Source organism: Euprymna scolopes, chromosome 40, assembly GCF_053919585.1.
Source record: "Euprymna scolopes isolate OS-2025 chromosome 40, ASM5391958v1, whole genome shotgun sequence".
Lineage (NCBI taxonomy): Eukaryota > Metazoa > Mollusca > Cephalopoda > Sepiida > Sepiolidae > Euprymna > Euprymna scolopes.
Window position 1 is genome coordinate 43,829,037 of NC_136521.1, and position 13,709 is coordinate 43,842,745.

General features: G+C 35.0%; 1 protein-coding gene across 1 annotated transcript in view; it reads right to left on the minus strand.

Annotated features, from left to right (window-relative positions):
- LOC145265510 (uncharacterized) overlaps positions 1-13,709 on the minus strand; it is a 42,041-nt gene that overhangs the window by 9,580 nt on the left and 18,752 nt on the right. The window contains exons 2-3 of the mRNA XM_080121411.1: positions 11,605-12,317; positions 1,676-1,920 (exon numbers count right to left, since the gene is read on the minus strand). Coding sequence (XP_079977537.1) covers positions 1,676-1,920; positions 11,605-12,317 — 958 coding nt within the window. The remainder of the gene's footprint in view (positions 1-1,675; positions 1,921-11,604; positions 12,318-13,709) is intronic.

The following is a 13,709-nucleotide window of genomic DNA, read 5'->3' on the forward strand; positions in this document are numbered from 1 at the left end:
ATTTTCCCAACGTAGGAAGGCAAGTAATTTTTTTTCACATGCGAAAACTTTAACTGGTTGCTTGTTGCTTAACCGTTGGAGACTTCATTTTTGAAAAATTGTATAAAATATCTGACTACCACTAACTCTAAATTTGGGAGTGCAACTCGAACTTAGTGTTAGTGAATTAAGCCTCCCCATCTGTTAAGCAATAAGGGCCATTTGTTTTCTTTTTTTTAATTCAATGTGTAAAAGCCACTTTGAACAACATATTTTGAAATAAGAAAAAGTTTTAACACGTTAAAAGTATACATGTCAGTAGATAATTAAATTCTACTGCATTTGGTATAAGTTTTTTGCTGTTGCTTTTTTAAATAATTTTTGACTGTTTTAAATTTGTAGATGCTGGAATGCTCCAACCCTGTCCCGCCCAATGTACTTGGAATAAACGTTTTTTTAGCAAGTTTAAGAATGGTTAACTAAAAAAAAAAAAAAAAAAAAAAAATGGCGAATGGAGTAGCAGTAAGACATCAGATTTTCTTTCTTCTTTTTGGCCTTCATGTCGCGGGTTCAAGCCTGCCTGCCTATTACCACTTTTACCACTCCAAACAACTGGGCAATGCCGGGCACCCAGGCTAGTCTATTATATAAATCTCACCTGTCTGTTAGTGTGTATGTATCTATGTTTGTAAGTCTCACTAAAACTTTCGCTACATGTGACCAACACAGACAAAATTGGTATCGTTTGAAAGCTCAGTCGCTCGGCCGACAAATATCCAAAAATTGTTCAAAAACATTCATTCTTTCACCATAAACTGGGTTGTTTTTTACAAGGAGGGGTCACTTTTTTTGTGGATATTTTTGCAAAGTCATCATATGCCTTGCAATGACTAAGCTTATTTCGAAACCCACCAATGTCATTTGTTGCGGTGGGCACGAGGGCTAAATGGTTGGCTTTTTTTACCTTCTTTTCCTTTTCCTCCTTCATGTTACAAGTTCGAGCCTGGCTACTGCAGCTAATTTTTTTTTTGCACGTGGACAGGTACTTGCTATTTTCATTGTTTTTAGAGGGTTGGCTATTTTTTAAAAAAAACTTTTTAGGGCTCCATTGCTCAATACCCTTACTATAAAACCTCTCCACACCCGGGCAATGCTGAGTAACCCCCCCCCCCCAGTAATAATCTTTAAAGGATAAAGCAATTTATGCAAGAAATTTTAAATAGAAAAAGTTGATATAAAGCAGAGCATATATAAGAGTTAAAAGAAAAAAATATACACACACACACACTAGTGATGGGACGATTCCAATATTTTCTCCCCCTGATTCCGATACAATTACTGATATTTTGATTCTTTTTAAATTTCTAAATATAGATGGGGCAGGGGGTGGATTACTGTAAAAACCCATGTAATATGTGCATATATTTTCACAAACATAAAAATACACTTGTGGGAGTGATCTATAAATAGGCACAAATTTTTCTGATTCTGATACCTCAAAAAGTTGGGAGTTCTTTGATTCACGATTCAGATTAATTGTCCCAACACTAATACACACATTCACACAATACTATAGAAGTTGCTTATTTTGTGACTGGAAAACTGATGAACAGCTATGTCATGAATTTTGATGCCTTTATATGAAGAAAAAAAAAATCCTGTTAAATCGAATATGGTGATAGGATGATAAATATACCTTGTGTAGGTTGGATCGAAGGCTTGCCATCATGTGGTCGAGACGATCAGCCACCTGCTTGGCCTGGGCCTCAAGATCAATGAGGGCATGTGGGTCAATGGGTGGAATGTCGTCAGGGCTCGGTGGCACCAGGCTGCTAGGTGACTGAGACACGGCAGAGTACGAGGTTCTTGACACAGAGTTTGTGCTGGAAATGCTACCAAAACTCTGGACACTTGATGTTCTTGTGTGGAGACTGCTGGAATCTGGGATGCAACCAGGAAACAGAAAGAAAAGAATGATAATGAAAGGGTCGACTGATAATTTAAATCAGTTAGGTACTCTTATTTATGAAAATTAGTCTTTTATACAACTACAGATGATGCAAACAACTTTTTTTTTTCTCCATCTCTCCTGAACACTAGCAAAGGCTAATAATCTTTAAAAACATTTATGAAAATAAAACTATTAGCAAACTATTTGAGATTAGCAGGATTTGTGGAAATTCCATAAACTGATAAATATATTTGATCAACAAATAGGTTTGGAAAAAACTGACATTTTTCTGGATAGCACAAGAAATTAGTTTTTTTTTTTTTGACAGAATAACCAATATACCTTTGGAAAGCCAAACTGCTTCAAAAAAAGGCCAGATTTGCAAAATTTGACTTTAAAGAGGCCAATCTGACAACCTTGGATGTAGCCATGTTTTCGAATATCTAATCATTGAAAGCATAACATACATACAAGAAGAATATTATAATATAGATTGAAACAATATAGGTTGAATATTATATATTGAAAATCCATTAAAAGAATGATATCTACCAAAATAATTTTATTGAATATTTTTACGCTGTAATACAATGTTTTTTTCTCCACCTCTCCTGAACACTAGTCAAGTCTAATGATAATCTTTACAAACATTTATGAAAATCAAACTATTAGCTCACTATTTGAGACTAGCAGAACCCAAGGAAATTTCATAATGAGAAATTTATTGAATCAACAAATGTGTTTTAATGAAGCTGATATTTTTTCTGGACAGCACAAAAAAAAACAAAAACAAACAAAAACAATACAATTTTTGATGGCCAAACTACTTAAAAAAAAATAATAAAGGCTAAATTTGGCCTTAAAAACACATATCTGGCAACCCTGGATGTAGCCTCGTTTTTGAATATCTAATTACTGGAAGCATAACATGAGTTAATTAAAGAAGAGACAAGCAGATTATCACATAGATTAGAATTGATTTTTCTGGAAAGCACAAAAAATCGTTTTTTTGGACGGAAAAAAAAAAAAGTTGGTCGATGTAATCTTTAACCTTCTTCAGGTGTATCTTTTGATATGAGGATTGATAATTTGTATTATTTGGATTCATCGGACTACTGTTTTCATCTTGAGTGTTATTTTCACAACGTTTCGGCCGATGTAACCTCTGATCTTTTTCAGATGCAACTGAAGAAAGTCATAGGGTCATACATCTATAAAGATGGGAGGAGAGTTTTTTTTTTTTTTACATAGGAATAACCACTAATCAAGGCACAAGGGCCACTCGAGGATAGGGGGGTTAAAGAGTGTGCAGTAGTCATACTAATAGTAATTGTCAGCAATGGAAATTTAGTAAATTTGTTAACTTAAGGTGAATGGCTTATCAAGAACTTGTCTACATTGGACTTGAAGACAACCATATTGTAGTCAGCTGGAAAGCAGGAAAACAGAAGACAGTTCTACAGGCGCACAGTTCTAAGGAAAGAAGCTTTGTTCATGGAATCTACATTTAGGTTTAGGCACAGATAAAGAGTGGGGGGAATTATTGATAGTGTTTTCAGCTAGACGAGTGTTTCTTGTGAAAGTTTGGCGAGGAGGGACCATAAATTGAAGCTCAGTCGAGCACTTGCCATGAAAATAACAATAAAGCAAAGACAAACTCACTACATCTCTTCTGTGAGATAGAGGTTCCAGGGAAGAAAAGATCTATTTCCATTATAATTGAAGTTTGACTGTAAGGGAAAGTCCACCTTACTCCATAGATAAAGTAGATAACAGATGACATTGGAGGTTAATAGAATTACCTTTTATTTTAGACTGTGTTGAAAAGGAATAAAAATCAGCTAATAGTTAATATTTATGCATCTTTGTAAATTTTTATCACATTACTGGTAAGTTGGAAAAGCCAACAAAACGGGTTTGTATTACTGTACACATAGATTCGAAAAAGTTGTCAAAAAACAAATATATAACAAATAAATGTTATCAAAGGTAAGATAAGTTACTTTTCTACCTAACTGGATATATTTTTTGTGTTTTTATTCAATGTAACATGCTTATTCAGCTCGAAAAGCATACAGTGTTTACCGATGTATTGGAAAATTCAAAATGGCGCCCGACACTCTCTTTAACACGGTAAGTTCAGGAAAAGATGTTATAAATAATAAACTAGACAAAATACTGTTAGAAATTCGCTCATTATATGTTACCGTGACATAAGTTGACATATATTGGTGTTTTTTTAATAGTATTTTGTCTAGTTTATTATTTATAACACCTTTTCCCAAACTTACCATGTTAAAGAGAGTGTCGGGCGCCATTTTGAATTTTCCAATACATCGGTAAACACTGCATGTTTTTCGAGCTGAATAAACATTGAATAAAAACACGAAAAATATATCCAGTTAGGTAGAAAAGTAACTTATCTTGCCTTTGATAACATTTATTTGTTATATATTTGTTTTTTGACAACTTTTTTGAATCTATGTGTACAGTAATACAAACCCTAAAAGTCCTACGTGTATAATCTCCAAACTCTGACTAATTAATGAAACTTTGTAGGCGATACAAGTCAACTGATTGTTTAAATTTCTTCACTCTTCATCCGTGCCTAAATAAAAACGTAGATTCCATGAGCAAAGCTTCTTTCTTAGAAGTGCACGACTGTGAAACTCTCTTCAGTTTGCCTGCTTCCCACCTGACTACAACTTGGATGTCTTTAAGTCTAACATAAACAAATTCCTGATGAACCGCCCCCTTAAATAAGACACTTTATCAAATTTCCAACACTAACGATTACTACGATACTATCGCATTGATTACTGTACATGCAATAACCCTTATCCCCGAGTTGCTTATGGGCCTTGATAAGCGGTGACTACCATGTAAAAAAAAAAAGAAAAAAAAAAAAAAAAAGAAACTGGTGCTCCTATTCATGAAAATTAGTTTTTTTATAATCACAAAGGACTCAAACAAATTATGACTAGGACTATGATAAGACAATATTCTTAGAGTTCTGACTCCCGAGTATACATCTGACACAGTTAATCAACTGAGGACCACATCACTCTATATAAAAGCATATAAGATATCAACGGATAAACACTTGAGAGTGAAAACAATGAAAAGAATATGCTGTTGTCCTAACCCTACTTATGACTCTTTTCTCCAGCGCTCTGGAACACTAGCCAAGTCTAATAATCTCTACAAACATTTATGAAAATCAAAATATTAGCAAGGATGTGTGTAGTCAATGACAAAAAAAAAAAAAAAAAAAAAAAAAAAAAAACTGCAATCAAAATGAATTTCCCAACTTGCATGTGTGAGAATCAGACAAAAAAATTAGACATTTTTTCCGATACCCTTTTTTTTTTTTTTTGATTCAGGATTCAGATTAAACATCCCAACACTGAAACAAACACGCACACATTACTATAAAAATTGACTGGAAGTTGATTTATATATGTAAAAGGTTTTTGACTCCTAATGGGGGTATGAGACGAATGGATTTGCCAATCATTTTTATAACCACCGGCTGTGCTAAACAACCAATGAAAACGTTTCAAAATTATTATAAAAATTGTCGAATTTTGGATTCAATCAGTTCGCCGTTAACTACGCCATGGACCACATTTGATTCTTGGACGCCATCTTGATTACTGATCTGAACTACGCCGCCATCTTTGTTCAATACAATGTCTCAAAACTTAATATAAGACTGACAAACAGCTATGTCATGAATTTTGGTGCTCTTACAAGGAAAAAAAAATCCTGTTAAATTGGACATCACATAACAATAAACATACCTTGTGTAGCATCAAGGATGAGAGTTCATATAGAAACGTTTTAATTTGAATAAAATAAATACGTTGTGATTTGGCTTTCAAACGCATTTGATGCATATTTTATTCAAATTAAAACGTTTCTATATGAACTCTCATCCTTGACGTTATTCTCGCGTTGCCCACGCACAGTTCAAACATTTCAAAATACAACCGCTAGAAACAACGCGCGACTCTTTACAGACTTCTTTCTCCAACTTTACATGGCAAGGCAGAAGAAAAGGAAAAAAAAAAAAAAAAGAAACAAAACAATATACTGAAGATGGAGTATACCTCTGAAATATATTTGTGATAAATTTCAAACAAAATATTTGTTTATTTTCCTAATATTATGGTGTGATTTGGCTTTCAAATGCACTTGATATGTATTTTACTTTATACCTTGTGTAGGTTGGATCTCTGTTAAACTCTAAGCCAAATCATTAAATATTAATGGTCACATGACAGCTGTTAAAACTTCAAACTCCAAAAATCAAAGATATTTAAAATTAAAATTGGAGCATTTATTTTGAAATAGCTGAATTTACTCAGTAGTTGCCCAGGATCTAGTGAAGTTATTTTCTTTTTAATTTTCTTTTTTTGTACATTTTTTAAACTGAAGGTAAAAAAAAAACTCATATGGAGTTATTTCTCTTGCTGATTCTTATTAATTTATTTTAGGAAATTGCTCCGGTCCAGACAAGACATGCCTAAAAAAACAAAAAAACTTCATGATAAAAAAAATGGCCTACAATAAATGTTTGATACAGCAATTCTTCCTTCTTTGTCAGAAACAGCATCGCTCATGGAATGTGAGGACCAAAAGACACAATAAGGAAGTGAGAGTTACGAGCCTGCAAAAGTAAACCCTAGATCTTCGTTTGGTTGTTTTATGGCATATCAACCCTTTTCGGGTTATTTAATGCTGAATCCAATTATTTTGAAAACGGTTTTATCCTTCAAGTTCTTTATATCTTCAAATATTTATTTGTAGAGTTTGATTTGGTTGTTTTATGGCATATAAATCCTTTTGGGGTTATTTAATGCCAAATGCAGTTATTTTGAAAACGGTTTTATGCTTCAAGTTCTTTATATCTTCAAATATTTATTTTTAGAGTTTGGTTTGGTTGTTTTGCGGCATATCAACTCTTTTCAAGTTATTTAATGCCGAATCTAGTTATTTTGGAAACGGTTTTTACACTTCAAGTTCTTTATATCTTTGAATATTTATTTGTAGAGTTTGGTTTGGTTGTTTTGTTTTCGGGTTATTTAATGGCGAATCCAGTTATTTTGGAAATAGTATTCATGTTGCATCCAGTTATTTTGTAGAAGGTTTTTATTCTTCAAGCTCTTTGTATCTTCAATCGCTAGTTTGTAGTGTTTGGTTTAATTGCTTTATAATGGATTGTATTGTTTTTGTTCCTTGCCTTGCAGAACATGAATATGTTATTTTTATTTTTTTTTTTTTTACATGGAGGTCACCACTTATCAAGGCCTGGAAGCCACTCTGGGATAAGGGCTATTGCGTGAACAGTAATAAATGGGATAGTATCGTAGTAATCGTTAGTATTGGAGATTTGATAAGGTGTCTTACTTAAGGGGGCGATTCATCAGGAATTTGTTTATGTTAGACTTGAAGACACCCAAGTTGTAGTTAGGTGGGAAACAGGCAAACGGAAGAGAGTTCCACAGGCGTGCACTTCTAAGAAAGAAGCTTTGTTTATGGAATCTACATTTTGATTTAGGCACAGGTAAAGAGTGGGGAAAATTACTGACAGTGGTTTCAGCTAGACGGGTGCTTTTCATGAAAGAGTTTTGTAATGGCCGAGGGAAAAGGGTTACATTATAAATGCTTTGTACATTCTAAGGTAGGAAACCAGTCAGGAAGTGGAGGAGATAGAAAGAGAAGGTACAAAGAGGAATAGAAAGAGAAGGGAAGAAGGAAAAGGGGGAAAACCCAAGATTTACTTTCTACTATGAAACTTTTTAGGTGATTATTCAAAAATGTTTCATCTTAGTAGTTATCTGAGCTGGATTAAGTAATTTTTAAAATAAATTTTTGCTGAATACGTTATTACACTGCCGATTACACAATATAACAATAATAAATGAGAAAATCTGCTATTCAGAAGCAAAGTTTGATTTGCCATCTTAAATGCTATTTGGGTCTGAAAAAAAAATAATCTGAAAAGATAACTTTACGTATTCAAGGATAGGACAGGCAAGCTTATTTTTTGGTAAGATAAATTCATGTTAAATAACATGGTACAACAATAACAAATGAAAATTGTCTGGTCAAAAGCAAAGTTTGAGCGGTCAGCTTGAATGCTATTTAGGTTTGACTTTCATCAAGATAACTTCATGTTCCAGGATAGAAAAACAGTCATGTCATATTTGAAAATATTTTAAAATTGATATGTCAGAGATTTGGGGAGCCATTTTGATGTACTTATCGACTGACGTTGAGCACTCTAAGTTGAAATTAAAATCGGCCACCTGAGATCACATGCACAGTTCATGTTACAATCATAAAATCACTTTCGTCCATCTTGACATTTATGCTTCATAGAAATGTTAATTTCAACTGTATTTTTCGTGGTTAACATTGGCTGCGTGGTTTGTTCCTTGCTAATAGAGTCAGAGATGACTTCGTGGTCAGGTTTGAATCTCCCGACCGGCTGCAATCGTAACTCCCTGCACTGATGATTACCGAAAGGATGAAACAGTAGTGTCTGTAGGTATCAAAATAATAGTTATCGTAATAATATATATATATATATATATATATATATATATATATATATATATATATATATACACACACACACACACACACACACACACTAGCAGGGAGACCCAACGTTGCCCAGGATTGAATGATGGTCAACAAATGTTTCATATATTTATTGTCATTAAAATCGGTGAAATCAACGATTTTTCAATCAAATCAATTGATTGCCTGCTTTCGTTGGGGAACCCATCATGGTGCACCACAATGAAGTTTCACATGCCTCCCTGTAGCGACAGTCCACAATACGTCGTAGTCTGCATTGCACTGTAGCGAACCTACTGTTAATTTTATAAAATTATTTTTATATATAATGATTCGGATTAAAGTTAAAATGCAAAAGTCAAGTATTGTGGTTCAATCGTGCTTTCATTTCAAATGCACACCTGTCATATCAAAGAACCCACTGTTGATTTTATATGTTAAGCTTTTCAGCTTGTGTGGCAACAAAACGTATCAAATGCACAGGTAATATTAGGCTGTGTAAGGTGTTAATTTTGATCAAAATCTGACCGTTTCTTCTCCCATTGGATTATTTTAATTATCGATAGTTATCAAAGACATTCTGATATAAAACCTATCTAAGAACACTGCCAGATACATAAAAAGTCAGCCCAGCTGTTTCAGAGTCCACAAGGAGCAAACTCACACAAACAAAATTCCTTTTATATAATAGTATATATATATATATATATATATATATATATATATATATATATATATCTTTGCCATATTGATTTAGAAATATATTCATTTGTGTTAGCTCTTTATATCAAGTGGCTTCATGCCTTGTCTAGAAAGATTTCCATAATAAAACCTCTTAGAATATATCGAGGAATGTCAAATTTAACTCCTTTCAGCTCGGGGGAATATTTCCAAACATCAGAATTAGGCAGACAAATACATGCGAACTGACTATTTAGGTGCTTGTTCAGATAGGTGCGCAGGTGAAAATCGAAGTTCCAAAAAAAAATTAAAAGAAATGCTCTTTGCTTACATATCGGACAAGAATAGGTATTTACACCAAAAATTAGGAAAAAAATCATTCAGTAAAATTTTAATTAAAAATAAAAATCAGTTTTATCATATTTGGCCGACCCGCCAATTAATAAGAGCAGAAATACCCATAAAGCAGGGGGAGATAAGTCAATCTTATTTAACTAAGTAATAATTAGGGCTATAACAACAACATATTCTTCTCGTTGTTTTGACTCAAGTATATATCCGACACAGTTATCAACCGAGAACCACATCAGTCAATATAAAAACAAGATATTAATGGATATACACTCGAGAGTCAAAACAATGAAAAGAATATGCTGTTGTCCTAGCCCTAGTAATAATAAACAGCAGACCGAAAAAACATGAAAAGTGAGTTTGATTTGTAACTAGCACATCACCTGGTCGTAAAATATGCGTAAATAGGATATTTTAATTTATGCAGATATCGATAGAGCTAATTCTCTATTATACGGCCCTCAGCTACAAGGATGTCTGCAAGCATGACCCGAGGGCTGTCAGTTTCAGCCCCTCGAAGCTTGAGATTGCTGCCTCAGACTGTGATGGCTGGCAGATCACCATCCAGCGTGTGGCTGAGACATCCAAGAGGAGGAGAACCACACATTGCCGGGAGAAGCGGGTCCATAGAAAGGAGAGGACAGATCCAGCTTCGATCCCGGTCCAAGCAGAGAGACAGAAAAGCTATATCTGCAGCAACTGTGGCAGGTCCTGTGGCTCCCGCATCAGCCTGCACAGCTACACCACCAGCTGCCACCCCCCGACTGAATCAGAATGCAGAATTTCATGATCTCGATGGAGCCAACAACAAAGTATGCTTAATATATTTTAATACGTGCAGATTTTGTTTTTATTATTACAGAGTCAATTCGCTATTGGATATTATATCTAATCTATAGTACTGATTTTAAAGCTAATAAATAAAATAATTTGTGTGCCATCAACTAGAATCGAAACCAAAACAATTAGCTGTCCAGCCATATTCCCTCGTTTAAATCTCTAGCCTCTTCCACTATCATTTAGACTAAACCGACAGATAAAATAAATGTTGGCAAGTTGAGATGAACATTTTGCATTTTAACTGAAAAATTCTGTACGTGTTATTCATCCATGCAAACAAAGATTTTACTCATTATAAACCTTGGTATATAATTACTATTTCCTGTTAATTTCAGTGTTATGTGACCAGTAGTTTAAGAGTTTATCTGTTAAATATTTACACACACACATACATCTACTGTTTTTTATATAGATTACCTATCTTGAGGAATGTACCACCAACCCTCAAAAACTGAATACTAATCAGTATTCATAGGAGCCTATGATGAAGATGGATTTGGGAGAAAGAAGGATAATGACCTGGTTGGGTAGGTTAGTTTGAAAGTCAATTTCTAAAAATCGAACAATATATTCCATCATGTAAAATAGATATAATGTTGAAGAGGGTTGACAAAACGCCAGAGAGGACCAACAAAGGGCCAAAAAGGATCGACAAGAGGACAAAGAGAATGTCGACAAGGGGACAAAGAGAATGTCGACAAGGGGACAAAGAGAATGTCGACAAGGGGACAAAGAGAATGTCGACAAGGGGACAAAGAGAATGTCGACAAGGGGACAAAGAGAATGTCGACAAGGGGACAAAGAGAATGTCGACAAGGGGACAAAGAGAATGTCGACAAGGGAACAAAGAGAATATCGACAAGGGAACAAAGAGAATGTCGACAAAGGGACAAACTGGATCGACAAAGGGCCGAAGAGGATCGACAAAGGGCCGAAGAGGATCGACAAAGGGCCGAAGAGGATCGACAAAGGGCCGAAGAGGATCGACAAAGGGCCGAAGAGGATCGACAAAGGGCCGAAGAGAATGTGCCATAATAACATTAAGAATCAGAGCTGCAAAAATTTTAAGAATCAAATGTATTGAGTTCCAACTTCAGTTTTGAACAGAAAAAGATTGTGCATATGTATGTTAGGATGGTCAGTTGAAATTTTGGGGGAAGTCTTCCGAATCATTAACGGATACTCATAGATGATTAAAATGAAAAACTTACCTGCCATTGATAGGGAGCTGCTTCTTTTTATTTTCTCAACCAGGTTGTCGGCAATGAACTCAATCATATCTCCTTTCTGTACGATAATCCCATGAGGTAAGCTCCTCGAAAGGTCACTGTCTGCAGAGCTAAGCGCATCGAGAGTAGGGTCCTCCACTGAGCAATGTCTCTTCTTGTGCTCGTTGTTCTGAATGGGCACAGGGAGGGACAGGGAATGTGGGTCAAGCTTTTGCTGATGAAAGTCCAATTTACATGCCCGCAATAAGTCTACATTTGAGATCCCATTTCCGATTTGCTCCCGAAGGAGCTGGTTGTCATTTTCCTCAAGATCTAGTCCGTCATGGTCCATCCGACTGCAGACCCCAACACCACCATCAGCACACACCATATCGTCATTCATATTGATTTCGTGGTGGTGCTGGTGATGGTGGTGGAGTAGTAAGGAGTCCTTGTGTCTTTCATGCAATTCACGTAGTTCGGGCGGAGCCATTTGTAAGTCTGCATCCCGTAGGCTGCCGAATGTGCCACTGTCAGGAGAGTGTTGGAAGACGGGGTTGGTCTCCATGGTGATAGGGTGCAGGCTGTCACTGGCATCACTGCCACAGGATACGGCGTCCATCGTGTGGTCCTCACAAGATCCGCAACTGCTTGAGCGAGTATCCCCAACTGAGTCGCGATTGCTGCACTGCGGTTCATCAACGTCATCAGATAATCTGAAAAAAAAAAATTCAAAGAAAAAAAAAAAAATATAAGTAAAACCCTTTATATTTAGTAACAAGTCAGATTTTTCAATGTGTATACACATTTCTATGTATAGTTGTGTAAACACGCACATTGCTGCATGCTTAGGTGATGGTGCATAAATGAATGCGAGAAACAGCAGACTTGCAGTAGGAAAAATAGGTTCTTGTCTAGAATTCAACCAAATTAATAAAACAAAGATACAGAAAAATTTTATCACAGAACAAAGATATCATATTCCAAAAATCACATAAATTGATCTTGCTTTTTTACTAAGAAAAAATTTTATGAAGTGAGTATGTTGCGTCTCGCTCCACCATATTTAATAAATAAAAGGGAGACAACTCAATTTGAACGATCATGACAGAAAGAGATCAAAATCAGTCTTGCAATGGCTACAATATACTATTATAATAATGATTTTATATATAAACAAATAAAAATAACTATTTGATCAATTTACGTAATTTTTGGAATATGACATTTTCCTTCCATAACATGAAGTTTTTTCTGTATTTTTAATTAGGTTGAACTCTGGACTACGACTGAAAAATATTTAGCTAAGAAGAGACAATCCAAGAAATTGGTTAGCCTCTTTGGACACAACTTCTTGGAAACGAGGGTTCATGCAAGGATTGTAAACCATTTTGAAATCTTACAAAAATTATGTCCACTGCAGATAACAGAAACCCTAGTCTGTCAGTTTTTATGTCCAGTGGTTAAATGATTGGTATTTAGAAACACGTTTGCAATGACCAATGGCATAAAGAATAAAGTACTTGGTAAAATTCAGTTACACTCTTTTGAAGGTTCAATCATCAGAGTGGGCGATACTCAAAATACAATTGTGAATTACTTACGACTTCTACCTGGTCATGGCTGACAGAACAAAAGCATGTTACTCTCGTGGATTAAATAAAGGTTTCCGTTTGGAATTCTGTGCAGATTCCAGAGTTTGATACACTTAAAAAAGGTGGCTGAAATGTAGAAAGAACAATACTTTTTTTTTTTTAAATTTTACTTGGGAGTCACCATTTATTGAGACTCAAAAGCCACTAGAGGATATGGGGGGGTTAATGAATGTAAGATGGTAGTTAAATAATCATTAATGGCGTAAATTGGGTAGAATTTTATTTATGGGGACGGTGCAACAAGAATTTGTTTACATTGGATTTGAAGGCTACCTACCATGTTGTGTTTAACTGAGAAGCAGGGCAGCGGAACAGTGTTCCACAGGCGGGTAGTTCTGGGAAAGAAGCTTTGTTCACGGAATCTGCATTTAAATTTAGGCATAGTCAGAGTGGAGGAAATTGTATATAGTTGCCGTAGCTAGTCGAGTGTTTTTTTTATGAAAGTTTGGCAAG